The 27,885-nt window shown below is 42.1% G+C and overlaps 7 protein-coding genes across 7 annotated transcripts; 4 read left to right on the top strand and 3 right to left on the bottom strand.

The window, feature by feature from the left end:
* Positions 1–1,645: 1,645 nt before the first annotated feature.
* EAF02_005780 (uncharacterized protein) lies at positions 1,646–2,461 on the bottom strand (the record flags this gene model as incomplete). Its single annotated transcript, XM_038901828.1, has 1 exon — positions 1,646–2,461. The coding sequence occupies one exon, from the start codon at positions 2,459–2,461 to the stop codon at positions 1,646–1,648; it is 816 nt and encodes a 271-aa protein (XP_038758045.1).
* A 1,174-nt stretch (positions 2,462–3,635) lies between these two features.
* EAF02_005781 (uncharacterized protein) lies at positions 3,636–7,129 on the top strand (the record flags this gene model as incomplete). Its single annotated transcript, XM_038901829.1, has 9 exons — positions 3,636–3,769; positions 3,818–3,866; positions 3,916–3,959; positions 4,007–4,135; positions 4,351–4,438; positions 4,494–4,710; positions 4,799–5,071; positions 5,122–5,285; positions 5,342–7,129. The coding sequence occupies 9 exons, from the start codon at positions 3,636–3,638 to the stop codon at positions 7,127–7,129; spliced, it is 2,886 nt and encodes a 961-aa protein (XP_038758046.1).
* A 1,825-nt stretch (positions 7,130–8,954) lies between these two features.
* EAF02_005782 (uncharacterized protein) lies at positions 8,955–9,284 on the bottom strand (the record flags this gene model as incomplete). Its single annotated transcript, XM_038901830.1, has 1 exon — positions 8,955–9,284. One exon carries the CDS (start codon positions 9,282–9,284, stop codon positions 8,955–8,957), a length of 330 nt encoding a protein of 109 aa, XP_038758047.1.
* A 3,400-nt stretch (positions 9,285–12,684) lies between these two features.
* On the top strand, positions 12,685–14,410 carry EAF02_005783 (uncharacterized protein; the record flags this gene model as incomplete). Its single annotated transcript, XM_038901831.1, has 3 exons — positions 12,685–13,249; positions 13,306–13,385; positions 13,439–14,410. 3 exons carry the CDS (start codon positions 12,685–12,687, stop codon positions 14,408–14,410), a joined length of 1,617 nt encoding a protein of 538 aa, XP_038758048.1.
* A 4,286-nt stretch (positions 14,411–18,696) lies between these two features.
* On the top strand, positions 18,697–19,402 carry EAF02_005784 (uncharacterized protein; the record flags this gene model as incomplete). Its single annotated transcript, XM_038901832.1, has 3 exons — positions 18,697–18,867; positions 19,003–19,085; positions 19,141–19,402. The coding sequence occupies 3 exons, from the start codon at positions 18,697–18,699 to the stop codon at positions 19,400–19,402; spliced, it is 516 nt and encodes a 171-aa protein (XP_038758049.1).
* Positions 19,403–22,309: 2,907 nt separating this feature from the next.
* Positions 22,310–24,466, bottom strand: EAF02_005785 (uncharacterized protein; the record flags this gene model as incomplete). The annotated part of the gene is made up of 2 exons (XM_038901833.1): positions 22,310–23,202; positions 23,257–24,466. 2 exons carry the CDS (start codon positions 24,464–24,466, stop codon positions 22,310–22,312), a joined length of 2,103 nt encoding a protein of 700 aa, XP_038758050.1.
* Positions 24,467–25,519: 1,053 nt separating this feature from the next.
* On the top strand, positions 25,520–26,717 carry EAF02_005786 (uncharacterized protein; the record flags this gene model as incomplete). The annotated part of the gene is made up of 4 exons (XM_038901834.1): positions 25,520–25,611; positions 25,681–26,176; positions 26,227–26,611; positions 26,674–26,717. The coding sequence occupies 4 exons, from the start codon at positions 25,520–25,522 to the stop codon at positions 26,715–26,717; spliced, it is 1,017 nt and encodes a 338-aa protein (XP_038758051.1).
* Between the last annotated feature and the right edge of the window lie 1,168 nt (positions 26,718–27,885).

Raw genomic sequence — 27,885 nt, forward strand, 5'->3', positions numbered from 1 at the left:
TGGGGCTTTTAATGAATTTGAATACGTACTTGAAATGCTATACTTATCTACTAATTCGTTATTGTAAAGTCTGCAATTACTCGACTTGCGAATAGGAGAAGAGAGAGTGCACTACAAGAAGAAACAGAGAATGGACGTAACAGAATGTTCATCGTTCTGTGAAGGGAAATTTTCCAGACATGACGAATGAGTGAAGGAGTAGTGGAAAAGTAGAGGAGAAGAACTATAACAATGGTACTTGAGATGTTCTTGAATTCATGTACAAATTTCCTTTTGATCCCTGTGGGACTGATTGATAATATTCGCACGGCACAAAAAAGAGGGTGTAGTGACAGCGAATGAGGTTGTATCGGCCTGTCGAGTTAGGCTTCAATCACGATCCTTCAAGTTGGAACTACTTCAGTTTTGTCGCAGCAGTTCGCTAGGACTACAATTCTCTCGATAGTTTATCAGACAGTATAACCGTGTCCGTTATTATTTGAACAGGTGTTTGAATACTTGTGTGTCCGTTATGACATTTAAATAGTAGGTTTGAGAATGTATTTTGATAACATGAGACAACTTTGTCGTGTTGTTAAGGTTGATCTGCCGTCTGACATTGTCTCGAGCGGGTAGATCCGAGTACCAACATTAAATTATCATGCATAGACAAGATCTGAGACTTCCCAGGCGTTGACGGTATTTTGCCCCCAACTGGGTCTGTTAATCATCTTGATTTTCTTTGCTTGATAGGCTCAAGAAGCGACTCCGCCTCTAAACGTAGACATAGGGTGGTGTTGTAAAGTAGTATATGATTCTACATGGTCATAAAAGCCGTGCCTTGCTTGTCATACAGTCTTTGACTTTAATACAACAACACTTTGAAATAACATTCCGAATTGCATAACTAGGGATCCGAAGGGGTAAAGCTCAGATCAAATTGGGGAATTGTTTTACAGAAGACTTTCTCTTGGCAATGCCAAAATGCGGCGATGAGGTTACACTCTCTTGTGTGAAGATCTTCTCGGGTCGTCTTGTTCCCGGAACAGGTTCTTAAGAATGAAGGATGATGAAAAGATATAATCCGGCATAATAACTAACAGGACATTTCAAAATTATATATCGCGAGGCTAGACCTCGATGGGCTCACAATAGAGGGAAGGGGCTATACTTATATCTTCGCCGCTATTGTCGTTGAGCCGATGTCATGGGAGTCAGGAGTTCACGGCAAAGCCAATTGAGAGCCACAAAGGGCCCTGTGGACTAAGAAAAATTATACTGAATCCATTAAGTAGCGGCACACTTTCCACCGAAAATAACTAAATCTTTTCCTTGTGAACCTTTTTCCAAAATGAGATGAAGCTCTTGCCTCCGATGTATCATATCCTACAAGCGATATGAGATCGCGCCAGACCGGTGACCGGCACCGAGTAGCTGTGCCGAAATCAATCGATCCATGAATAACCGTGTATGATATTCTTCCTCGGAAATAAATCTGTCCCAATGGATATCCCGAAACATACTAAACTCCTAACCTAAGTCAATAAATCAAAATCCATATGATGCAAGTATTATCGCATAACCAACCCCAAGTCCCTAAGCCTCGTTCGTTCATACATGATCATTATCGCAACCGACCGGCCTGGCGGTATCTGTATCAATCTTTTCAACGTCTTCCTCCAATCTCTTCATATGCAGGTGGCGGATCTTGTGTTTCGCCCGGAATTGTAAGTTCATCTTCTCCCGGAACCGCGATCCTAACTCTCGAGGTATTCGCTCTTGGAATCTCATATACATCGCCCGGCGCAGATGAAGAGCGACCCCGAGTGGGCGCACCAGGCCTCAACATAGACTCGGGTAACTTCTCGGGCGGGTAAGCATATGGTTCGTTCGCGAATGTTGGGTGAAGAGGCTTTTGTGATGTTGGATAAGGCGGATAATGAGGTTGAGAATGATGGTTGAAAGGAGGAGACGTAGTGATTATAGGCGGGTTATCCATGCGTTGTTGAGGAGGTGGTGGAGGAAACCATCGTGTTGAGGATGCGCCAACGGGTGAATGCGCATGTTGTCGCATCTGCGTTTCTGGATGCGGCGCATAATATCCTTTTCGTGGTGGCGAACTGGTATACCTCAGATCCTCCCTACTGCTCCTCTTATCATCTCTTCGATTATCGCGCTCCCTTTTGTCATATGTATATTTTCTTTCTGGCGAATCTCTTCGTCTGTGTCTGCGCTCCTTACTTCTTTCTCTCCCTCTATCCCTACTCGCATCCCTATCATAAGCGCGATCGTACTCCCGGTCGCGAGACCGTCTCCGTCTTCGATGTCCCGGACCGGCACGATCGGGAGAATAAATGCGATAAGACTGCTCGTCGAGGTCCAGAGCTTCAATCTCGAGGCGCTGCTTCTCTTCTTTGTGTTTGAGATGTTGTTTTAGAAGGTAACCTGCTGCGAGGATTTCAAGGCCGCCGAGGATGACCATACTGATAGTATTTATCTATATTTCTTCGAAATATAAATCTCAATTCTATGTGCGCAGTATCTCCTGTGCCTTGCTTGGTTAATGTGTATTGTAGTTAGTCCTCAGAAAACGTTGTTGATATAATATGAAGGAGTGAATGATGATTGAGTCACAAATACAAAACATGATCGCAATATCCAGTCAGCTGCCGGGAGCCGCTCACCTCAGCTCAGCTGATGAATATTTCGAGGATTAACCTTTCTGTTACACGAGAATTTTCGTCCCAACTTCCAACTTCATACCAAGACGGGAACATGGCACAATCAAAATCGGCTTGTGGCTGCCGATAGAGGCTGTGCGCGCTTCATTACATCATCATCACAAATGCCAAGACAGTCATGTGATACGGAAAATTGTTCTTACCACCGGCCTTACCGGATTAGATTTGATCCTTGAACAACCCAATCATACCTACCTAGGTAGGTAGGGGTGCAATGCAATGCGGCAAGTCAACAACAAGCTAGTCAGCGACATATGTCACATCAATAACCTTAATAGTTGCAAAAGATATTGCATACCTCTTGAAATTCGTTGATTTGACTCTATTAAGCCATCCCCATTCTGTTTGATCCTTTGAACCGAGCCTCCTGTTAGACCTACTCGGTCCAAAATCACATCTCTGATGATCAGTTAAGGCAAGTGGTACCTTATACCATCACTCCTTAATTCATTCTCATCGGAACAATATATATCATAATTTCTGTAGCCGAGATGCTACTTTTAAGGTCTTGGTACCTGTTGTGCCTGTCGGGGTATATCAACTTATCACACCCCGAACAATATATACATTGCCGCTCGGTTGAAAGTTCGCCGAGTTATGTCAAATGTTAGCACAAAAAAAACTTTGAAAAATCTTCTATCTAAGATCATCATTTGAACAATGCAATTAGCCAAAAAACAAGACCGTTGTACTATCTCCACTATGGCTTCGGATCTCGAGGAATCCACAATGATTGTCTTTCTGATTGCTGGAAATCTAATATCTTCCGAGCCGTCGTATTGCGGGGTGCGTCGGCAAGAACATCACCCCTGGATCACAAGCCCTATTTACTAAATGATGCTATTTTCAAATTGCTATATAAGAAATAAGTTGTACTTTGTGATTGATGTTTAGTTTGCTAACACAAGTGAAATCATGAGGTTACTAAACATCTTCACGACTTTGTGTCTCCTATTGTGGGGTGGAGCTGCTACAAATGATGGATTGACCGATGTTGTAGAATGGGATCCATATAGTTTGACAGTCAATGGCTCTAGAGTGTTCATATTGTGAGATTTTCAAAGTTATTATTCAATTTTTGCTAATTGCCAGTCAAGCTCTGCCGAGTTTCATTATCAACGGATGCCCGTTCCCGAACTATGGCTCGTACGTTTCTTTCCCCCCCAAATCTTACAGAGATCTTACGCTGGTCTAGGATATCTTCCAAAAGTTTCGAGCAAATGGTTTCAACACAATTAGGTAGGATCAATCTTGCCCAACCTGAATTGTCTGTCTAACTAGTATAGTGTATATTTTTTCTGGTCTTATCACGAGGCCTCAAAAGGAAAATTTGACTTCGAAACATCAGGCAAGAATGTTCAAAGAGTTCTTGATTATGCAAAGGAAGCAGGAATCTGGGTCATTGCTCGAGCCGGGTAAGTTAATTTGGTTCACTCCTTCAAATTCTCATTCCCAATGCCCAAATTGACACGCAACTAACCCCTCTTCCTCTTGATTTCCACCAATATCTTTCTCTGGAAAGAGGCATTCGCTGACTCCAAAATCACACAGACCTTATTGCAAACGCTGAGACCAATGGTGGAGGCTTCGCGTTATGGGGTTCCGATGGAAGTCTGGGGACGTTAAGAAGCAACAATGCTGTATATTATGAATCCTGGCTTCCATGGATCACGGAAATTGGAGGAATTCTAGCAAAGAATCAAATCACTAACGGAGGCGTAAGATTCTTCACATGTGTTAAAAAAGATCAACGCGTGCTAACTCCCAAGACAGCCTGTTATCCTCAATCAGGTTGAGAATGAACTTCAAGAGACAACTCACTCAGCGACTAACTCTTTGGTTCTTTACATGGAGCAAATTAAAGCTGCATTTCGAGATGCTGGCATTACTGTCCCTCTTAGTCACAATGAGAAAGGTCAAAGAAGCATATCGTGGAGTACCGATTATCAAAACGTTGGTGGCGCTGTGAATGTTTATGGCTTAGATTCGTGTAAGTACATTACATTGCTGATGCTCAATGTATTTTTGGCTCTAGTTTTATCTTCTATTGCGAATTGGCTGACACAATAAGAATGTAGACCCCGGTGGATTGTCATGTACTAACCCTGCCTCTGGTTTTAATCTTGTTCGCAATTATTATCAATGGTTCTCAAATTACTCTTACACACAACCAAATTACTTTCCAGAGTTTGAGGGTGGTTACTTTACTCCATGGGGTGGTAGCTTTTATGATGATTGTCAATCTGAACTTTCGCCTGCTTTTGCAGACGTCTATTACAAGAACAACATTGGGCAAAGAACAACTCTTATGAGCTTATATATGGCTTGGGGTGGTACAAATTGGGGTCATTGTGAGTGTGTCTTGTCAACACACATGAATTAATTCTAATAATCTGAATAGCTGCAGCTCCAGTGGTGTACAGTTCTTACGACTACGCAGCTCCTCTTCGGGAAACTCGTCAAATTCGAGACAAACTATCCCAGACCAAACTTATTGGACTTTTCACCAGAGTTTCTACTGATCTGCTCAAAACAGATATGATCGGTAATGGTACTGGATATAGTGTACGTACCTCATTGTATAGACAGACATATACAGAAACAAAACTGATCAATGATAGGTATCTTCAACTGGCATTTGGTCATGGGTTTTGCGAAACCCTGATACTCAAGCTGGGTTTACAACAGTTCAACAAGCGAAGTCCAGCTCAACAGCATCAGTAACATTTGATGTATATCTAAATACCTCCTTGGGTGCCGTGACTGCTTCTAATGTTAATCTAAATGGTCGTCAAAGCAAAATTCTCGTCACAGATTATACATTCGGAAAGCATACACTTCTTTTTGCATCTGCGGATGTCCTTACATATGGTGTTTTCGATGTTGACGTTTTAGTTTTATATCTCGAAGAAGGACAAGTTGGTCAATTTGCTTTCAAAACTACAAAAAAATTGACCTATCAAGTTTATGGAAATTCTGTTTTCGCTACAAATTCCACATCCAACTATACCTCGAGCTCACAAACATTCACATATACTCAAGGATCTGGTCAAACAGTAGTTAAATTCTCTGATGGAGCTTTAGTATATTTACTCGATCAACCTTCAGCATGGAAGTTCTGGGCTCCGGCGACAACATCGAATCCTCATGTCAAGCCAGATGAACAAATATTTGTTCTAGGACCATACCTCGTACGAAATGCAACCACATCTTTTGGGGTGGTTAATATTTCTGGCGATGTCGACAAAACCACAAATATTGAAGTCTTTTCCGGAAATAAATTGATTGAGGTTATTGCATGGAATGGTTTTCCATTATTCACAACAAAGACGAAATATGGTTCATACATCGCAAAACTTCCTGGTACTGAAGGTAGAATTGTTTCCCTGCCAAAATTAACCACTTGGGAATCTGCAAACTCTCTTCCGGAAAAAGAACTCTCCTACGATGATTCAAAATGGATTGTTTGTAACAAAACAACTACATTGAGTCCAATTGCTCCAGCGACTCTCCCTGTCTTATTCTCAAGCGACTATGGATACTACACTGGACCTAAAATCTACCGTGGATATTTCGATGGATCCAATTACACATCAATTAATATCACCGCATCGGGAGGTTTAGCATTTGGGTGGTCTGCCTGGTTAAACGGTGTTTTGATCGGTGGAAACACTGGTAATGCGACTGCAACAACTACCAACGCCATTCTCGATCTTTCAACCCACACCTCTATTATTAAACTCACCAATAACCTTGTCACAGTTGTAGTAGACTATCATGGACACGACGAGACATCCACTGCGAAGGGAGTCGAAAATCCCCGTGGTATCCTCGGCGCATCTCTCCTACCAAAACCAAGTAATTCCACCGGTTTCAAACTTTGGAAAATACAAGGAAATGCAGGAGGTAGTGCAAATATCGATGCAGTACGTGGTCCTATGAATGAGGGTGGTTTCTACGGCGAGAGACTCGGATGGCATTTACCTTCTTCTCCTTCTTTGTCTTCAAAATCTACTCCTTTGGTGGGTCTGAATACTTCTGGAATCGCGTGGTATTCTACGACTTTCAATTTGGCACTCGATGCAGACCTCGATGTTCCGCTTGGAATTAAGTTCTCCGCACCAGCGGGCACTGTTGCCAGAGTTATGTTCTGGATCAACGGTTACCAATACGGAAAATACGTACCGCATATTGGACCGCAAACAGTGTTCCCTATTCCACCAGGCATCATCAATAACCGAGGAAAGAACAAGTTGGCGATTAGTTTATGGGCGATGCAAGATGAGGGGGCGAAGTTGGATAGTGTGGAGTTGGTTAGTTATGGGGTTTATGAGAGTGGGTTTGGGTTTAGTAGGGATTGGAGTTATCTGCAGCCAGCGTATAGCAGTGACAGATTGCAGTATGCTTAGAGTGAGGGGATTTGGGGAAGAAGATGTGGGGATAGGGATGAGAGGAGAGATATTTTTGGAATATTCTTGCGGAGAAAATGAATTTCCATTTAATTTACAGTCTGATTTCTCTGCTCCTTTATTCTTCATTCTTCCCTTGACAATACTTCTCATCAAGACCACACTTCTTCCCTTCCTCCTTCTTTCTCTGCCTATTTTCCATCACTATATAAAGAAAATCCACATTGTCTCATCTACCACCAAGCATCTCTCTAAGAGAGTGCATCCCATCGAGTATAAACATAAATACTTTCACATATACATTCACCCATACAAGCGCTTCTATAGATACACTAATCTATTACCAAAAATTCCCAAAAATCAAAATAATAAATGTATCAACTATATGGAATGGAATGGAATATTCATTCCCCTACTCATAATCGGAAGACTTCTTCTCTTCTCCTTTTCTTTTCTCTTCTTCACAATCAAATAATCGATTCTGAAATCCTGAAAAGTATAACTTATTATTATAATCCCTCATATGCAGTTTAATTTAAATCTTAAAATCTAACTTGGTAAGAGGAAATTGATAATAAATGGAAGGAGAGTCAGGTGTTACTTGATTTTTATGGATAAACTCATTGATGTCTCGAGATGTAGGTATGGTAGAATAGATGAAGATGAAGATGAGGTCGGGTAGGTTAAGTGAGATGTTTTTGTATTTATGCATGCGGCTGGGATTTTTTGATGCGTTTGATTTGATCCATGGATGTGTTTGATTAAAGTACCTACTTGTATATTGAGTAGTATGTTATCTTGAAGATTGAAGAGGAGATAGAGAGACCTCTGGAGAAAGAAATTAAAGTGAAGATGTAGAGGAGTGAATGGATAAGTTGTTTGGATTTATTCGGTTAATCTCTCTAAAATAAATAGGTACCTAGGTAATCACATGGAGGTTACTGATTATTGATTATTGTTTTTAATATTCATGTCGTCAATAATTCTCCCTCCCTCCTCAAGAAAGGTCCATCGTCTCCTCTTCTCAAGCTCCTCTAATAATCTCTCACTCACCATCGTCTTTTCCACACACTCAGGTCTTGAGGTTTTCTCTCGCTCGACCAGATATCTTCCTTCTTTTCTTCTTCCCTCCCATGTCCCCAATCTCCCCTTCCTCTTCCTATGCAATCCTCTCCAGTCTCCCCTCCCCTCCCCTCCCCTCTCCAACTTTCCACATCTCTTCTTCTCCACATCTCCCCAAAGCCCTATCCATCTCACTCCTTACCTACCACATAGGAACCCACAAATCTTCCCACTCAATAGATAGCATTTCTTGTCATGTCGTTGTAGAGATGAATGGAGAGGGCGAGGATGGATTTGAAGAGGTAGAGTTTTTTGTTGTTGTGATTTTTGAGGATTCAATTTGGAATTCTGTTTCGGGTTCGGGTTCGATTTCGATTTCCGTCCCGGGATTGGAGTTGGAGTTGAGAGTGGATGTGGATGTGGATACAGATGTAGGTCTGGACATTTGTTCAGATTGAGAAAGACGTGCTTTGCTACTACCCAACTCTGGAATTCGGTCAGTGCGGAAAGGAAATCCGATGCTAGAGGTGGAAGTAAGTAAATCAGATTTCGCAGTGCCAGAATATTTCAGATCTATTACCTCCTTGTATCTTCCCCTTTCAACCACATTTCTCTAGACCATATCTACATCCCCCTGAGCCCCTATTCCAATCCCGATCAATTATCTTCAACTCGTTCCTCAGAAATCAAATCAACTAATCCTCACTCATCCATCTCATATTCCCTTCTTCCTGTCTCTTCATCGTTTTTGAGATAGGTATCTCTAATTATCTCTAGTAGCATCCCTCGGTATCGTGTTTCTGGGGATCGGTCTTCTAGATTTGAGATATTCTATCGGGATCCTGGATTTTGTGGTGGATTTTGCGGTGGTTTGAGGATGAATGACTTCTTCTCGTTCAGTGGTTTCGATATCGAAATCTGTATCCTCATGCTGTAAATCCTCTTCCTCCTCGCTATCTTTATCATTATCCACCGCGCCGACAAAAGAAGACATACGCGAACCAAGGGATACGTCTTTTCTTTCCCTCCCATTGCTACTTTCATACTCAAAATCATTTTCTTCCCTCCTTAACTTCTTCCCGGGTAGTCCCATACCCAAACCCCTAGATTTTCTATCCCCGCCCTCTTCCCGTGCACAATCATCACATCCGCATTTCGTCTCCAACATCCCACAAACCACCTCTCTCTTCCTCACCACACCTGCACCGCAGGAACATCCCCACGCTCAAACCGTCCTCCAAACTATCCTCTTCGCCAAAAATGCGATCACAAATCGATGTTCCCGTATCAACATATCGATTTCTCTCCACTCTCCCTCTTCCATCACTATCACTATCACTCCTATCGAAATCGTGCGATGTGTAAATGATTGGCCCCGCAAAGAAACCCTCTCCTCATCTTGAAAAACTGCTGATTTCTCTCTGAATCTCTCACCAAACGTCCCTTTCCTCGTGATTTTCGCTGTTGATGTAATTCTTCTCTTTGGGTTTGAATTTTTCTCTTGTCGTATCCTCTTTCCTTCTCGCCATCCCCCCCAACTCCATTCTCTCGAACGCTCATCATCTATACCCCTCATCTCCCTCCTCCACTCCCACCTCACCCCCCACCTATACTCTCATCCACAATCCCCCATCTCCCACCCACCCATCCCCTATATCCTCCGAAATCTTCTCCATTCTTCTAAACACGCTATTTCGTTTCATTCCCTGCGCACATCTCCTCACATCTCTTTCTATCTCATATTCTTGTATACCATTCGCGTGGGGATTCTCTAGAGTCCACTTGAAGACCCCGGGATTGTATTTTCTTTCGCGGAGGCTTGGATGTTTGATATGGGAGGATGGATAAGGTATCTGAGAAAGGGGAGTATCTCGAATTTGTTCTTGGTCTTGTTCCCGTTGCTGCCCGAATTCAAAATCAAATTCTCCAACAGTACCAGAATTTTCTCGGCCATGCGTAGAGATGCCAGAGTACGCGGAAGCTCTTGCTGTTCCCTCATTTATAACATCTTCTTCCTCATTCCCGATATGAAATGCATGGTTTGTGTTTGTGTTTGTTGTGTTTAGTGTGGGAATAATGGGAGATGGATGCGGAAGATTGTGTGTACCTGTAAAGTTAGTATTCCCTCTGCATCATTCATCCCACTTTCCATTTTCCATCCCAAAAAAAAGACACGCACGTACACACTCATGAAGAAAAAAAAAAACTAAAAAAACCTCACCAGGAAAACCCCACAAACAAAACGCCTTCCCACTACAACCCCTATACCTCTCTACCTCCCGCCTTTCCCCCCATACCCATCCTCCTCCCTTCTTCCCTCCCCTTCCAATTCCTACCAGAACCCACCTCCCATACCTCCCCCTCGTAACCCCAACACAACGCACTACTCTCCCCAACAACTCCTCCAAACAAAACACCACACTCCCCCCTCCCTCACCGCTCCCCAGCCACCTCAAAAATCTACACCTCCACCCAACTCCTCCTCCCCTCCTCCCTCGCATCCTCTTTCATCATCCCAAAAAACTAACCTTCGAACTCTTCCTGCTCTCCATACCCCCACGGGACAAAGATGGAAATTCGAGGGTTGAGATGCATACGCACTTTTCTCAGAAAAATGATTTCGTACTAGAGCAAGTATTTCTCTTGGGGAGGAGGGGAGAGGGGTCTGTGTATCTTTCGCAGACCAGCCGTGTTCAGAAGGATTGTAGGATTGAGAGGGGAGGGGCGAGTGGATATCCATCCAGTTCTCGTACGATGAAGTCTATAAAAGACCTCTGGAAATTTTTCCGGCGCGAGGGAAAAGGGGGTACTGGTATCCAGGTATCACTTGTTGATTTAACGGAGTTAATGGATTCTATCACGCTGTTAACGAAACATCCAGATGGGAATTAAGATCTAGATTCATTACTTACATTTACCGAATCATCGATGGGTCCAGGATAACGCGTATTCATAATCGGAGCAGAGATAACCAACTCGTGTCTTTGCTTAAGTTTCCTTTTTCGACACTTATATTTGAGATGGAGTTTGAAAGGAAATCTAGTCATCAAGTTCGATCTGAAGCTTGGAAAATGCCATCGACGAGCGGAGATTCGGGACGAGGCTTTGAGGTTTCGTGATCGAAATCGAAATCGAGATGGGAAACGAGTTCGAAATCGCCATCGTCTCCTAATACCAAACTTCCTCTTCCCCTGATACCTCTCAATCGAACCTTTTCTCCCTCGAAAAATCGAAAAGGATGTTTTAAATCTCTCCACCCTCGATCCAATTCTCAAACCCATCTTAGATTTTCTCTCCGCGTATCGCGATTCGCGAGACCGAAAGCACGAATTTCGTTTCGACAAAAAGGGGAAAGCCATCTCCACTGCACGACTATGCTGTATTTTAAATTTTTCGGGAGAAAGTGAGATCCTGAATCTTCGTGATTTTTAACGTTTGCTTTGCTCGGTTGAGCTAACTTGGATATGCCAGTATGAGAAGTGTAGTGAATGGTGGAATGTGTATCAAGATATTAACATAAAATACAGCCTTGAGAAAATTCAATCCAATCCAATCCAAGTTTTTCACTTTCTTCTTCTATTCCCCTTCTCTTCCTCTCAGAAGAGAAAGAAAGGAGATATAAATATCCAAATATCAAGCTTTCTATCCCCTCTTCTCTTCTATCGCATTCCCTTTGTTCTCTATCCATCTACTGTCTAATCTCTAAAAATTCCAGCCACTCCTTACACTCCTCTCGCTCGCTTAATGCATTGCAGAAAACGAAACACATGTTGCTTTATATCTTGAGTGCAATGACTCACCACACTCAAATTTCTTTCTTCCACATCTATCTTCATCTTCATCTTGATTTTCGCATAGAAGAAAGAAAGGAAGGAAGGAAGGTGTAAGAAAGTATAAGAAGGTGATGTTACAAGAAAAACATGAAACAAACCACAAAACAAAAGCTTCTACAGCATATCCATCACAGGAATGACTCCACTTCTATCCACGAGACAACATTTGCTTGTATGTTTGCTACTCATCACACATCCATTCATTCAAATCTCAATATTTGAGATTCTTTAACGAGAGTCTTGTGATTTTGGATAGAAGTGGAAATAAACAGATAACATGAAATGAAATTTTGGATGGAAGAAACACCTAATAATTTCATTCCAACTTACTCCACCGAGTGACATCAAGATCACCCCTAAGATCAAGATCTCATGGCCTTATGACCTTAACCTCACAATCAAAATGAAGTTTCTGATGTTTCTATCTATCCCATGATCTTTCCCTCTCTCCATCTGTAAAACTTTTTCTTTCTCTTTCTCATCATTGTCTCATCATTGTATAAATAAGTAAGTAGGTACTTACTCTCTTACTCACCTATTCAATCTTTCCCATCAACCCCTCTCTTCCCACAATTTCCCAAATCACAATTTGTATTCGCCCTACCTCACACGTACATCTACATCTACATCTAATCTCCATCCACATCATCTCCATCCACGATGTCCAAACCCAACGAACCCAACAACTCTCCTGATCCCACTGATCCCAACAAGCAAACCATCGAATCAGTCTCCCTCCCCCAAATCTCCATCCCTTCCACATCCGATTCCCCATCACCATCACCAACCTCTCCATCATCCCCTCCTTCCCCTCCCCAGGCAGTTTCTCATTCCCATTCTGCCGATTCTCCCTCCTCTCCTCCTTTTCCTCTTCCCACTACCCTTTCTCTCATATCTCTAGAAATAGAATCAAAATCACACTCACACACACACCCATCCTCACCCTCAAAAGATGAAGAACCCCCAAACCCCCCAGCCGAGCCTTCCACAGAAACTCAACCAAGCTCTCCAGCCCCCGACCAACCCGGCCTCTCGCTCCCCCTCTTCGCATTCACCTCCTCCGAATCTAAAACTGCCCTCATCAATTGCGGATTTATAACTTTCACTCCCGAGGAACTAGACAATGCAAGTTATGATTTTCTAGTAGCGCGGGTAATCATCTCCATCGAAAAGAAGCTTCGATCGCAAAGAGAAGAGGCGCAGAAACATGTTGAATGGATGGAAGGTATATTGAAATTCCTGATATTTTGAGGGGTCTAGCTAACAGATGAGACGAGGTAGAGAGTGGAGATGGGGGAGAAGGATTAATGGGGGATGGGATTAAAGGGGGTGAGATGGGTGATGGTGGTGGTGTTAGTAGTGTTAGTGGGGGAAATACTCTCACTCATAGCGCACTAGGAAATCTAGGGAGTAGAGTAGGAGAAGTAGGTTTAGGGAGCGCATTGAGACGGGAACAAACATCCCACTTCCACGGAGGAGTATTAGGGATATTTGGTCAACACAAGAGCAAGGGATCAAGGGGGAGAAAGATCGGAAGAAGAGGTGGGAGTTCCAGATCTATGAGGATCCGGTTGATGGAAAGCCCGAAGGGTTTGAAACTACAGAGATGAGGGAGATGCGGAGAATGAGACCGGCGGGGGAAAGGTGGGCGATCGAGCTGGCGAGTGGAGGACAGCGAGTGCGAGAGTGTGCGGGGGAGAATCAGGAGAATGAGGAAGGGGGGAGGAGTCGACAAACACGACGGGATGAGGATGTTGGAGAAAGTGGGAACGACGAGGTGGATGATGATGGTCAACAACCTGCAGAACCCCACCCCACCAGATCCGCACTTTCTCCCCCTCCCACACAATCGCGAATCCCGCTCGCTCCTCTCTCCCGACTCCCAAAACACAAAGAATGCAAGCCCATTACCCTCTACATCCACTGGAACCCCGAACCTCTCATCCCTGCCGCATATGTCGAAAGAACAACTCGTATGTGTCCTATCGTTGGCGCATCAAGAAGATCGCTTTTCCAGCCTGCGACTCCTGGGGATGGGGATAGGGATAGGGATGGAGGAAACTTAGTTAAGGAAGCTGAGAATTTACCGGCGGAGGATGAAAGTAATAGGGAAGAAGAAGAAAATCCCGCCCAAGCCCGCGCCGCCACTCTAAATGACCCCATCGAAACCAGCTCAACAACCGCCCTAGAGAACCTCCAAAAAATGAATCTCACAACCCTCCACCCCTCCTTCCCCACCCACCTACAATTCGGCGATCTCTACGGCGACAGCGACAGCGACAGCAGCAGCACCGCGACAAACTCAGAAGGAATTCAAGAGATGCTTCGATTTTTACACGAGAGAGGAGGAAGAGATGAGTTGATTGTGGAGTATCTTCTTTTGTAGCTATATGTAGGCTACTATTTATAAAAAGAAAGAAAAAACCAGTTAGTTCTAATCAAAAAATAAAAAATAAAACCCATAGCTACCAACTAACTAATCAAACCAATCAAACAATCAAACCATCAATCAAGAAAAATTGTGAATCAACTACCTACCTACCTCCTACCTAACTATAGCAACTCCAACCATCATCAACTCAACTCAACTCAACTCAACTCAACTCAACTCAACTCAACTCAACTCAACTCAACTCAACTCAACTCAACTCAACTCAACTCAACTCAACTCAACTCAACTCAACCCATCACCAAACCCAATTCTCAGTCCACCAGGTCTGCACACAGTACCAAGCCAACACCAACAAACTAGGTACCTACCTACCTAGGTACTTCTTCTGAGTATCACCAATAGTGACAATTGATTGGTCAACCACCACTTCCCCCCAAAAAACACCACCCCAGAAATACCCTCAAACCTCAACCTCCAAAAACCATCCATCCATCCATCCATATTCCCATCCCCCTCGCTGGAATACCTAGCATCTTCAAATTTCACCTCACCCACCAACTTGAAAAGGGAAGAAGAAAGAAGAAAGAAGAAGGATGGAAAAGTAAAGATCGAACAATTTTTCAGACATGCAACAAAACGATTTTTTTTTCCGAACGAAAAATTGTCACCGTCCACGTGATTATGGCAGAATAATTTTGTTTGGATCATTGTCCGCTTCAATACTTGCCGGGAGCTATCGATTAGTATGATTGATCGATTGTATTGGTAGTGGGTAGTGAGTTAGAGAGCTGACATTATGTTATGATATGTTGAGATTGAGATTGATTGAAAACGATGTGTATATTTGTAACAGAACAGAATATTATTAAAATTGGTTGTCTACAACTGATAGTGATGACTAGAGAGCCGAAATAAAAAGCAAGATCTAAAAGAACAGCCAGGTCTACAGAGGAAACAATAATGAATTCATTTATTGCTATGTTATATTATCTGTGTTTTGCTTTGCTTTGCTATCTTTTCGCAAGATCGTAGTGTAAATCTGTAAAGGCAGGATAATTTAGGAGCCCTTCCGAGATCTATAGTTCGATTTCATTTCCACAAAGATTGAGTCACTCGTAAAATTGTGATGTGATTCGATAGTTTTCATTTTCCGACTTGGTTGCAAATTGGTCGTAGATCCTCTGCTTCCTTAACAACCCATCATAACACAGAAGGTTTGAAATAACAAACGGGATATGTTGTGCATCAAACGGAGATTGGATGATTGGAAGAGGAGATTGATTAAGACTAATCATTCGTAAAAGGAAATGGGTGCGAATGATGTCAAGAATATCAAGAATATCAAGAATAAGCAAGCAAACATATTTGAACATCTGCATGGGCCAGTCTTATTACATGTACCTGCATGTAAAATAGACACCTCAATATGGCAATTGGGAAAGCACTTGCTCTAGATGTGCTTCTATTCATTCAATCAGACAAGGCAAAACACAATAACTGTAGAGAGAACATCGAAAGATCTGGACCTATTCTTCCGCATACGCCGAAATACCCCTTGCTCTCAACGCGACGATCTTGTACAACGATGCGGTGGCAAAACTTTCACTATTATCCATCCTGAACATAATATAGCATCTCTTCTCGGGTCGGCTGAAACGGGATACCAAGACGAGCATCTCAAAGAATCAAGTACGTACCCGTCGGAAAATGAAATGATTTGTTGCATCAACAGGGAGTAAACCAAATCAGGAATAATTGACTTCGGTTTGTACACTCCGAAGTCTTTTCGCAATTGTGTGAAATGCCATGTCACTTGAACATCATGCATTCTTCTTTGACACACTCCGAATGGACCGATGGTAAGTCTTCCATTTATTTTCTTCTTTTCCAAAGGAATAAGATCCTTGAAATCTTTGTTTGACTGCATGAGAGATTTTTCCCTACAGTAGCAAGAGAATCTTCCCCGTAAGATATCCTTCCACGCAGCAACTAAACATGCATGATTGCCGTATGCAGGTACAACAAATGATACATTGGTCGATTTTCAACAGAAAAAGATATTCTATCATTGGTGTCTCGGAAGATTTTTGAAGAGAAATTCCAATGTCTAATTGCAATTAATACAATGTAATTTCTGATTGAGAATTGGAAGAAGTGTCTAGAGTTTAATTGTAAACTTGGATGTGAAGTTGAAATTCATGAAGAAAGAGACATCCTACCCCTCTCGTGGAATGAATGATGGAAAGAAACAATTACACTCATCAGCCAGTCAGTCAGCCAGTCATCCAGTCATCCAGCCAGCAACCAACCAACCAGTTCCTTACCGCTCGGTTTCCACCATCACCCCGGATTTTCTTTATGATCTGTGGGATCCAGGATATGAAAAGCTGGCGTTTGTGATGTAACGGTTATGAAAAGTCATTGGTGGGGAAAGGGTAAATGATATGATAAGGAGAGTGATATGAATATTAATGCAGGTTAAAGCGGGAGAACCTCGTTGTGGTGGATGTTTGTTTGTTTTTTTCTGCTGCAAAAGAAAACACATGTTGTCGTGGAAGATAGCTGGAGCTGGGTATGTAAATTAAAAGAACCAAGAGAATCGGGGCCAAGTATTATTGTTATTGTACTTCGTATACGGAGGACATTACCTCGTAATGAAGATGAGATGCAAAAGAATTGAGCCTTGATCGATCCACTTCAGTAATAAAGTTTGGAATATTGATTTCTTGGTGAGTGGAGATTGAATGGATGAGTGAGCGAGCAAGCGATGGAGCGGTAACGAATGAGTCTCTATGTAATAAGGAATGCATTTCTACTCTATCGGGGGATTCTCTTCTTTTTGTTTGATTCTCGCATCATGATGAAACTTTTCTTAAACTTTTCTTAAACTTTTTGGATATTGATCTGGCTTATCTTTAGTCGTCTGGTCGTCGTTAGGATTATTATTAGTTCCCGGTAGAAGTGGTAATCGATAGGAATGGTATTAGTCGGTCGGTAGAAGCGATTGTAGTATATCTAGTCTACCAAGTGAGTTTACCCCTGACGCTACTGCAAGACCGAAGAACTTGTAAGGGATCTAGGAGATAGTAGGTAAGCAAACCACATTATATCACATCACTACTAGAAGTGGAAAGGGAAAGGAAAGGAGATTGAGATTTAGATATCGATATCTTTTATGATGGATTGATGATTGATGAGTTGTGGGTTGTGAGTTGTGAGTTATAAATTAATTGATTATATAATTCATCAAAAATAAGAAGGACTGTAGAAGATATTAATGACATTAATAAAACGATATTAACGATATTACTTCTTGATCATGAGGTTATCTAGATGTGATTAAATCATGTATGGTAGGTATAGTAGGTACAGTTATCAAGGAAAATGCTTGTGAATAGAATTGAGTGAAGAATGACAGATGGATAGACAACCTTCTTTGACCGTTTTTGACAGTTAACTTATTTATGTTAAATCTTCTTCTTCTTTTACTTCTTTCTCTCCTTCTCCCTCTCACTCCTCGTCTCCTTTCACAAATAACCAACACCACCCACCCATTCTCACAACGTCCCTCTTTGCCCAGTTATCCAAGTGTTGCCAAGACCAAACATTTCAATCCATTTTTCCCATAATCCTCCTGTACAAGTTGTTTGGCTGATCTCTGGGAACCAATGATGATCGACGCCACATCTTCTCATTCGTCCGTCGCCGTAAATTAATGTTGGCATTGATCCAATGATATCTGGTGTGTACCTGCATCGTCCAGACGAGATCTAAACTCCATGTGGCATTAGTCCCCGGATAAAGTTGAGCAGAGGTGATAGAGTTCTCCAAATGATTCTCAAATGATTGTCCAATAATAATTCTCAAAAGGGATCGATCATTTTCCGTCCTGGTCAAATGGCTTTCCCACTTCTTTCCTCTCGTAGAATTTCGTCGTGCATACCTAGGTACATACTAGGTACATACCAGGTACATACTAGGTACATAGTATAATAAAGTTACATGGTCCTGGCCTGGTTATGATGATCCACTTTCACGATATAAGATCCTCATTATAATCTCTCTCCTGCTCTCACTTCTTTCTTCACTCACTTACCTCATTCACTCCAAATACATCTCACATTCACTCTTTCACCTCTTCGCCTTTTCATCGCAATAATACCCCCTCACCCGACTTTTGGTCACTTACATTCGTTTCTCGTAAACAAATCCAAACTCTCAAATAATCCAACCATAATCCACCACTTATTACTTAATAATATCAATCGAAATCTTTCAAGATGCAATTCTCTACCGTCGCCATGATCTCTGCTCTCGCAGTCTCCGCCTCCGCCAACGGAAACTCCAGCATGTCTGCTGTCTGGGTTACTGATGTCGTTACTTCCTTCGTCACCGTCTGCCCAGCTGCAACCAGTTTCTCCTTCAATGGTGTAACTTACACTGCCACCGAGGTACTTCTTCCCACCCGAAACATGAATACATGGTCGTTTGGCGCGGTCCATTCAGAAGAATCCAGCCACGCGATCTACCATTTCCTCGTTTCAAGATGGAGTTACCATATCACAAAATACTAATGCGCTTCACAGAGTGAGACCGTCACCATCACCAACTGCCCATGTACAATCTCCAAGCCAGTTTACACCACCTCTTCCGTCATCTGCAACACCTGGTATGTAGTCCCATGACACAGAAGATGAAATCTTCACAATGCTAACATCTTCTAGCACTGCCGCCCCAACTGCTCCAGTTAGCTCTGCTGCCATCAGCTCTGCCCCCGCCTGGGGTAACAACACTGCACCAGCAGCAACCGGTGGCGTTACCACCAGCAAGGGATCATCCGCCGGAACCACCTCTGCCCCAGCCGGATCCAGCCCATCTGCTTCCACCACTGCACCCATCGTTGTATCCAACAACGGAAACCGCGCCATCGCACTCTCTGCTGCCAGCCTTGCTGGTCTCCTCGGTGTTGCTGCTTACATCTTGTAAGAAGTCCATTTGAAAGAAACACGAATCTCCACGTTGCATTTCTTTCCTCGCATGGTTCGTTCATGGATGTGAAGATATACCTATTATCTTCCGACGGATAAACAATCTACCATTCCTGACTGCGCATCGAATCCTTTGCAATAACTGGAAGACATCGAAATCTGGAAATGAAGGAAAGGAGATTTTTCAGTGGTGGGGGAATGGAAATGGGTACAAAATAATTCGTATGGATTGAGTGATGCCAATCACATAACGATGGTGTTTTTATTTTTCAACTTAGCATCTGAGGATTGGTTTGGAAGGAATGGGATGGAAGGTACTTTTTAATTTTAAATTCATGACTACAATTTTCTCGCTCGAAATGAGATACCTACATACCTACTATTTAAACTACCTACCTTTCTTGTCTTGGCTGTGTAGTTTAATGGAGTGCTTGCTGATATGTGGTGAGGAGGGCAGGAGAGAGGAGATGTTATTCTATGAGAATGCGAGATGGTATCAAGGAGTTCTAGACGAGACGAGATAAGAGTTTTCTTTTTTTCTTTCTTCCTTTCTTCCCTTCCTTTCCTCCTTGAAATACATAACAGAAAAAAAAATGAGAAAATAGAGGAAGGAATCTATCAATCAATCAATCAATCGATCACTTTCCTTATATCTAATATATTATACTCGTCTCTTATACTTATGATGTGATATAATGTGATGTGATAGATATATGCACCTCATTCCACTCCATTCCATTTCATTCATTCCATCCCATTCATTCCACCCCCTTACTTCAGATTGGTAGGTAGATAGGTAGATAGATAGATAAGTAGATAGGTATTAGATATGAAATTGGAATTAGAATTGAAATTTATATATTTTTCCAAGATTCAGATAGGTATGACCGGACTGATGGAGATAGATACCTAAATAGAAGTAGATATAATAATATATCTATCTACCTATCTATCCATCTATTTCGAGGCGAGCCAGCTCGCCAGTGTTTCGGAGCGCCTAACATTCGATACCTAATAAATCTTTGATATCAAAAGATTAAAAGTAAAGCTTATTCTTTGTTTTTAGTTTTCTTTTTCAATTCTTTATATAATTGAACTAATAAAAATTATGGTATTCTATCCAGATGATATCACTACATACAAATTAGATTCCTGGGTATAGAAAATACAATCAATATACCTAGGTAGGTACACTATACAAAAATTCCGTAAAATTCGACGCATAGGTTTCTTTTGCTATGCTTCGAAATATTTACCTATCTATTTATTTATCTATTTGTTTATTCAGATATCAATATATTACTGTCTCGTCTCAAGATTTCACATATCTGATAGGCAGAAAGGGAAGTTGGAAGTTGGAAATTGTATTTATTGAACTGTGCTGTGTGGAAGTAAGGGGAGGGATGGGAAGGGATGAGATGGATGAGAAGTCTGTTAAGAAGTCTGTTAAGAAGTTTATTGAAAAGAAGCTTAGGTTATGGGAAGTTTGAGTAGTGGGAAGTTCGGGTAAGTGGAAGCTTGGGTGGTGGATGGATAGATATCAAGAAAGAATAATGTATGGTTTATTTATATGTATTTATAGATTTATGGGATTGTATTTGGGTAGGTGGGTAGATAGGTATGGAATTATGGATGGATGTGAATGAATGAGAGGGATGAGAGGGATGAGAGGGATGAGAGGGATGAGAGGGATGAGAGGGATGAGAGGGATGAGAGGGATGAGAGGGATGAGAGGGATGAGAGGGATGAATAGGAGAACAGATCAAATTTGAATAGCCTGAATATAAATATATTCGAATATATCCCTCTCTATAAGTACTCAATATATATAATATTCAATATATATACACCCATATATCTATTTACCTATTCATTTTATTTATCTATCTACCTACCTACCTACCTACCTACCTACCTACCTACACAGTAATAGTAAATAATAATCCAAACATTAACTTAAATCTTGAATGCCTATCTAGATTCTAGTGCCCACTAGGTACATACCTACCAAGATATAACATGGCATTGAATAGGAGATGGATTCATCCTCTTACTACCTAGGTATATATGTACCTAGTAAGCATGAAGTCTATACTCAAAAGCTATCATGTTATGTAGGTAGTTGCGGTAATCCATACCAAAGCATCTATCTCTTCACCATAAGCACCTCTTCATTTCACGTAACTGTAATTGAATACGAAAACGCATTTTTAATAAGTTTTGTCATTATTCTCCTATTTGTTTTGATCTCCTTCTTCAGGTACCTAGGTATTTGACCGTATCCCTCGAATTCAAGCCAGAAGCCCATACCAAGGCTAGAACCCAAGCCCACCGCACAACTCACTACGCGCTATGTACTAAGCAGCTGCAAATTACTCTCCATATCTATATTGGTATCATGACGTAGCGCATCCTCCCTGATCTAACGGAAATGATGTGCACTGAAGGAAAACTCAAATGATAGCTATGAATCTCCCCTCGTAAGAAGAGCCATTCTCTCTAATGGACTGAACACCTTTTAATACATTGAAAAAACGCAAAAGAAAATACAAGAATGACAAAACAAAGACAAAATTTGTCGCCGTGATTCCTCCCCAACACACCATATAATAGCTCAGGCCCGAGTAGAAGAAAATACAGACTCGATTCTGATTCTTTTGTGAAAGGATTCGTCGAAAATAAGTGACATAAAGCTCATGGCCCACACTTGCCAAAGGCTCCTCTCCCTTGTGCATCTTGATGTTAGGGATTAAGGAAGGCAAAGTGACAAGTGCGATTCTTGAATGACTATAGAAGTCAAACGTGCTGACCCAACGCTGCCAAACAACCTGATGAAGACCATGCTCATAAGTACAGAATGCAGGTCCGTCGAGCATAATGTGGTAAATCTAGTATTCCGTACCTCCTATGAAACTTCCGTCTCAAGAGCAGTAGTGAGGTCAGCCTCCAATTCTGCTTCAAACTCAGCATCAAAATCAGCATCCATAGTGTTTTCAACGCCAGTTTCTTGCTCAACTGCTGGTATCTCATTGAAACTTTCTTGTGATTCATCTGTCTCGTCGTCCTGATCACTTTCATCATCCAAAACAATCGTCTCAATATGCTTTGGTGGCTGCATCCATGCCTTGGGTTGTGTTCCAAGTGCCGCTCTCAAAGCATTTTGGGTTGCCTTGGAATAATTCAATGGCGTATGATCTCGAGTCTTCTTGGTAGGTGGTGGTAATGAAGCCCATCTGGATTCCGTACTTTCTTGAACATCTTTATCATCAACAGGAAGAGTAGGCAGTGACTGACGACGAGCAGAATCAACCCAGATGACTGTATTCTTTTCTGCCTTGTCGGACGTATTCCTCGTATGTTCCAAAGACTCAGGGCGTTGAAATTCTGGCGGGGCGGGAAAAGCGGGACCGAAAGGACCAAGTTGTTCAAAGTTCCATGATGCAACAGCTGTATCATCATTAAGATATTGTCGATTCAGCTCATGAACCTTGGCTTTGCATTTAGAGCATCTTTCGCGTCTTTTCCAAACTTTTTTTGTCAAATAGAATTCCTTCTGGACATTGTTACAGGGTTGACCATGTTCCTTGTTGAAGTTCCTACACACCCACGATCTATCGTGTTGAGGATTTGCTCTGAGTTGAGTAAGGAGACCCATTGCTCTGGTTTGCAAGGCTTCTTGAGCGGTGGCATTATCTTGAAGCTCAGTAAGCATATTTTTTAAAGCATTTTCTCTCTGAGAGGCTTGATGTCTTTCGTTGATAATCTTTTGTTTCAATTCCTCAACTTCCATGCTTCGCGCTGTTATGAATATTAGCAAATTCTCAATAATAGGTGAATGATTGAAGAACTTACAGGGAAAAACAATGTTAAAAGCGTTTCTGAGATCAGCGTCCATCCTAATCTTGTTTTCAAACTTTTCCATTACTTCTCTAAGCTGAGGTGGAATGGAGCTCCTATCTAAACATTGTGGCAAGGACTTCTGGGTAGTGGTACCGGAACTTGTTGGCCCAGATGGTAGAAAAAGTCTTGTACCCTGCTCCGTAGCTTCTTGTGGAGCTTGATTTGAGTCTCGTGAGCCAGATGTAGCATGTTGATTAAACGAACATCGAAATGGTGTAAACCCAATGTTTTGTGGAGGAAATGCAGTAAATGGTCTTCTCTGAGTATGCGTTTGATTTGGGGAAACTTGATGACCATAGCTATCCGATGCAACTCGCATTTGTGATCTTTGTGAGCTTCGTATGTAGGTGGGTCCTAATGGAACGCCAGTAACTCCACAAGGTTGCTGCTGAACTGTTTGGTGAGATTCTGGAATAGACAGTATATGAGTTGCAGAAGGGGTTTGACCAATTTCTGGTGCAGTGACACTCGTGCTTGTGGTTGGTTGCGAAACGTGACTGTGATTGCTAGCAGAGTAAGCCGAATTGGTGGCCGGTACATTTTGGATATCTGTGGCCCGACCACTGGGAGATGTAGTGGGGCCGTCCTTGTCAGAGGAAATTTGCAATCCAGATGAAGATACTTGGGAGAGAAGTGATTCTTGTCCAATTGTTTGCTGAAAGACTTCACTTGGGGCCTTAGGGGCATTTAATGGTGAGGCTGATTCTGTCGTCTTTTGGATGGGCATGGCCTGTTGAGAGAAAACGGACAGGGAGTCAGTGATTGGACTGGCAGCCTCTTGAGTAGCTGACTCAAAAGATGAAGGCTTAGTAGTTGAGTCTGAATTGAACTTTCTTCTCTTGGGTACTGGTGGTTCGACATAATCGTCGGGACATTTTGGACCGTTATTGTAAAGATCATCGATATTTCCTGTTTCGTTCCAAAGAGAATATTCGTCCAATGCGTTATCCTGGAGGTTATTCTCTTCCATAGAAAAAGAGCCCCATAATGAATAATCATCTTGGAAGCCAAGGGAGTTCTGGTCATTGTACTGCTCAAAGGAAGGAGGTGTAAGTCCAATGAGGTTGTTTTGAGAGGGAACATGAGAATTTTCAGGAGCATAATTACCTCCGATTCTACCAAAGTTATTCTGAACCACACCCATTTCAGATGTGCTCTCCATCTTGAGATATCTTGAGGTCTCTTCGATGTAATCCTTCTAACAGCTGTCTTGAGTCACAATAATATATTCCACCACAAAATTGCGATCGCTTGAACAGAAATGCTTCTGACACTGTGCCTCTGAACGATGATCGCAAGCAATCTCAATGAACAGACTTTGAAGACAAAACTTTGTCGACAACGGCTCGTGATAGTAGCTCGTGTTGAATCCAAGGATCCAGCTGGTAGTTTATACAAATGTATGTTTAGCTTGGTAGCCTAGAGATATTTCAACCTCGCAACTTCAAAGTTTACTCGGCTATACTTCTTCTTAAGGCATAAAAAGGGCATTTGATGAAGTCCAGCTTTGTAGAGTTTGAATTTGTATAGTCAAGAGAAATTTTGGGAGGTTATTTGTGGGAAATATCTCTCATATGTGAATGTATGAAAGTGAACATAATGATTGCAAGGTGAGAAGCTGACTTTCGACTTCAAAAAGTTCTGGTGAAATCATCACGTGAGACTGATTTTTGATTGGCTCGAGCTTTTTTCATTGGATAATTTTACCTAGTACCTTTTTGTATGTAAGCTCAAGACAAGCTCAGACAAGGCTAAGTTATTACAGCTGCAAGGCTACCAGGTAATCAAATGGTATTTTCTCGGAATAATTAGTTCCGACCAGCTCAATGTAGAAGGCGGTCGATTAGTATCCAGCAGAAGGAGGAGCTCCTAACCGTCACTATCAATATCGTGGTTTGATACCTTCAGAACTTTATATACATATTTCTCTACAACCTACTCTACCGGGAAGGTGCAATTGCCAATTCATAACCACGATTTACACATCTTGCCTTTCTTGGTTATTTTCTGTCATTTCATCAAGTTGTATTGGGAAGGAATAGACAATGTCCGTTATTCTGTGTACTGGTAAGTAATGTTTTTTCGCTCAACAGCCTACTGCAATCTTCAGATGAAGTGGTTTCTTTACCATCACTCGGGGTGAAGTTTACTTTCCACTTCATTCTTTGCGTCGTCTCTTCTTTCTTTCATGGTCATGTTCCATTGCAGACCTCAAATGGCATATCAACCCGTTCTCGTTCACGGACAAGGAGACCCTGTTAACCTTCTTTGCGTTCTTGTTACAGCTGGCTACGACCACACAATCAGGTACGAATTACGCCTAGTCTTATGTATGATTTACAATGACATGGGTTATTGATGTTCTACAATTCTTAGATTTTGGGAGGCCCTCTCTGGTATCTGTTCTCGAACAATTCAACACCCTGATTCTCAAGTCAATCGATTATGCATATCCCCAGATAAGCGTTTCTTAGCTGCGGCTGGCCACCATACTGTTAAGCTTTATGACATTAAGTCAACCAATCCGAATCCGCTTCTCACATTCGAGGGACATACAGGAAATATTACTGGCGTCGCGTTCCATTGCGAAGGAAAATGGATGGTTACAAGCTCTGAGGATGGCACAGTTAAAATCTGGGAGACTCGGAGTGGCACCGTCCAAAGAAGTTATAGTCATGGCTGTCCGGTTAATGATGTAGTGATTCATCCCAATCAAGGAGAAATCATTAGTTGTGATCGCGGAGGTAGTGTTCGTATTTGGGATCTTGCAGAAAATAACTGCTCCCATCAACTTATTCCGGAGGAAGACGTCCCTGTTTCTAGCGTCACTGTCGCAACTGATGGATCAACCTTGTGTGCTGGTACTAACTCGGTAAGAGCATGCGCGAGGGATGCATCAGACTTGTATTAACTCCTGTTTAGGGCAGCGTCTACGTTTGGCAGCTCCTTCAATTCCGCGAAAAGACTCAGCTTATGCCGATTACTCACTTCAAAGCTCACAACCAGTACATTACTAGAGTTCTTCTCTCTCCAGATGTCAAGAAACTCGCAACATGTAGTGCAGACCATACGGCCAAGATCTGGGAGGTAGACTTTACTGCCCTAGCTCCTAATCCAAACCAGCCTCAAACAGAAGCAAGAGCATTCAATCTTGAATCAACCTTGACAGGTCATCAAAGATGGGTCTGGGATTGCGCTTTTAGTGCCGATTCGGCTTACCTTGTTACTGCTTGTTCAGATCACTATGCTCGTCTTTGGGAGTTGCATAGTCAGTCAGTAATCAGACAATACAATGGTCATCATCGCGGTACATCTACATTGCTTCAAACATACCCCACAGTGTCCCTTCTGATCTAATATCTACTATAGGACTCGTTTGCGTTGCTTTGAATGATTATTCCGAAGCTCGTTAAAACTCGTATCTGCTCGCGTGCATTGATCTAGGCGTTCCACTTTCAACCGGTTGCGGAGTTATAGGATTATACACGTTGCACATCCTGGAAGATTTCATTGAGTTGTCTCTACTGACTATCTAGTCTATCCACCTGGTGGTAATTCTATGCATGGCTTTGGCGTATGTAGGTATGGGCTTCGTTAGCATGGCGTTGTGACACAATGGCGGTGATTCACACGGTGTTGTGCATATCATGGGTGGATGGCTAACGTTCAATGATAACCTTGGAAGTCATCAATTTGAATGACGCTTATATCAAATCTTATTAATATTTACAAAAGCGAGCATTAATCCGTCTTTCGGTGATCAAAATCTAGTCTATCATCATCATCCAAATTCTCCAAAGCACTCTTCGTGACTTCCAACAAGTTGTGTCCCAATTCCCCGTTCATCGACTTCGCATTTCTTGCCCATTTACCTTGACACGCTCATCACACCCACCATCCTTCACGTCATTCATCTTCGTCCAAGCTCCTTCCAGTATCTTCACTTCCCTCCATCCCGTAATCCTATCCAATTAGAAGACGATTTCATATTCATGACAGCCAGGTACATAGCTATCACCATTATTTCTGGACATCATTTCGCTACTAAAGATTTGTACACGATAACGCTAGATGATTTGAAAACAACGAAGCCGGCCTCCAAGAAATGGAATTAAAGTATTTGATGTTTCCCTGGGGTAATCCTAGAAGAGAGATCTATTTTGCCGCGAGCATGGAACTGATAAAGATCAAGTGATGTGGTTGTTGTATATATGGAGTAGGTGTAGAGGAGAGCCGGGAAGCAAAGAGAAGAGGGGGGAGAAATTTGGCAAGCGGGATGTAGTTTAGGTGATTGGGTTCGAAGTGAATTTCATAGCTATTGTCTGTGAAGCTAGGTGATCATTAAGAATGCTGGATTTATGGTAGATAATATCAATAATAAGGGGAGCTAGAGGGAGAGAAGGTTTTGTGGGGTAAAGGAGGGGGTTTGTGGAGGCGAGATGAGGAGGGTGGATATCAAATATGAAGAAGTATTATGACTGTGAGTTATCGAGCTATATATGTACTTCTTGACAAAAAAGATTTGCTGTTTTTATCATTTTCATCAACTCAGGAGTTTATATATCTTGAATCAAGCATAGT

Source organism: Botrytis sinoallii (genome assembly GCF_014898435.1).
Source record: "Botrytis sinoallii strain Bc 23 chromosome Unknown BSIN_009, whole genome shotgun sequence".
Taxonomy (NCBI): Eukaryota; Fungi; Ascomycota; class Leotiomycetes; order Helotiales; family Sclerotiniaceae; genus Botrytis; species Botrytis sinoallii.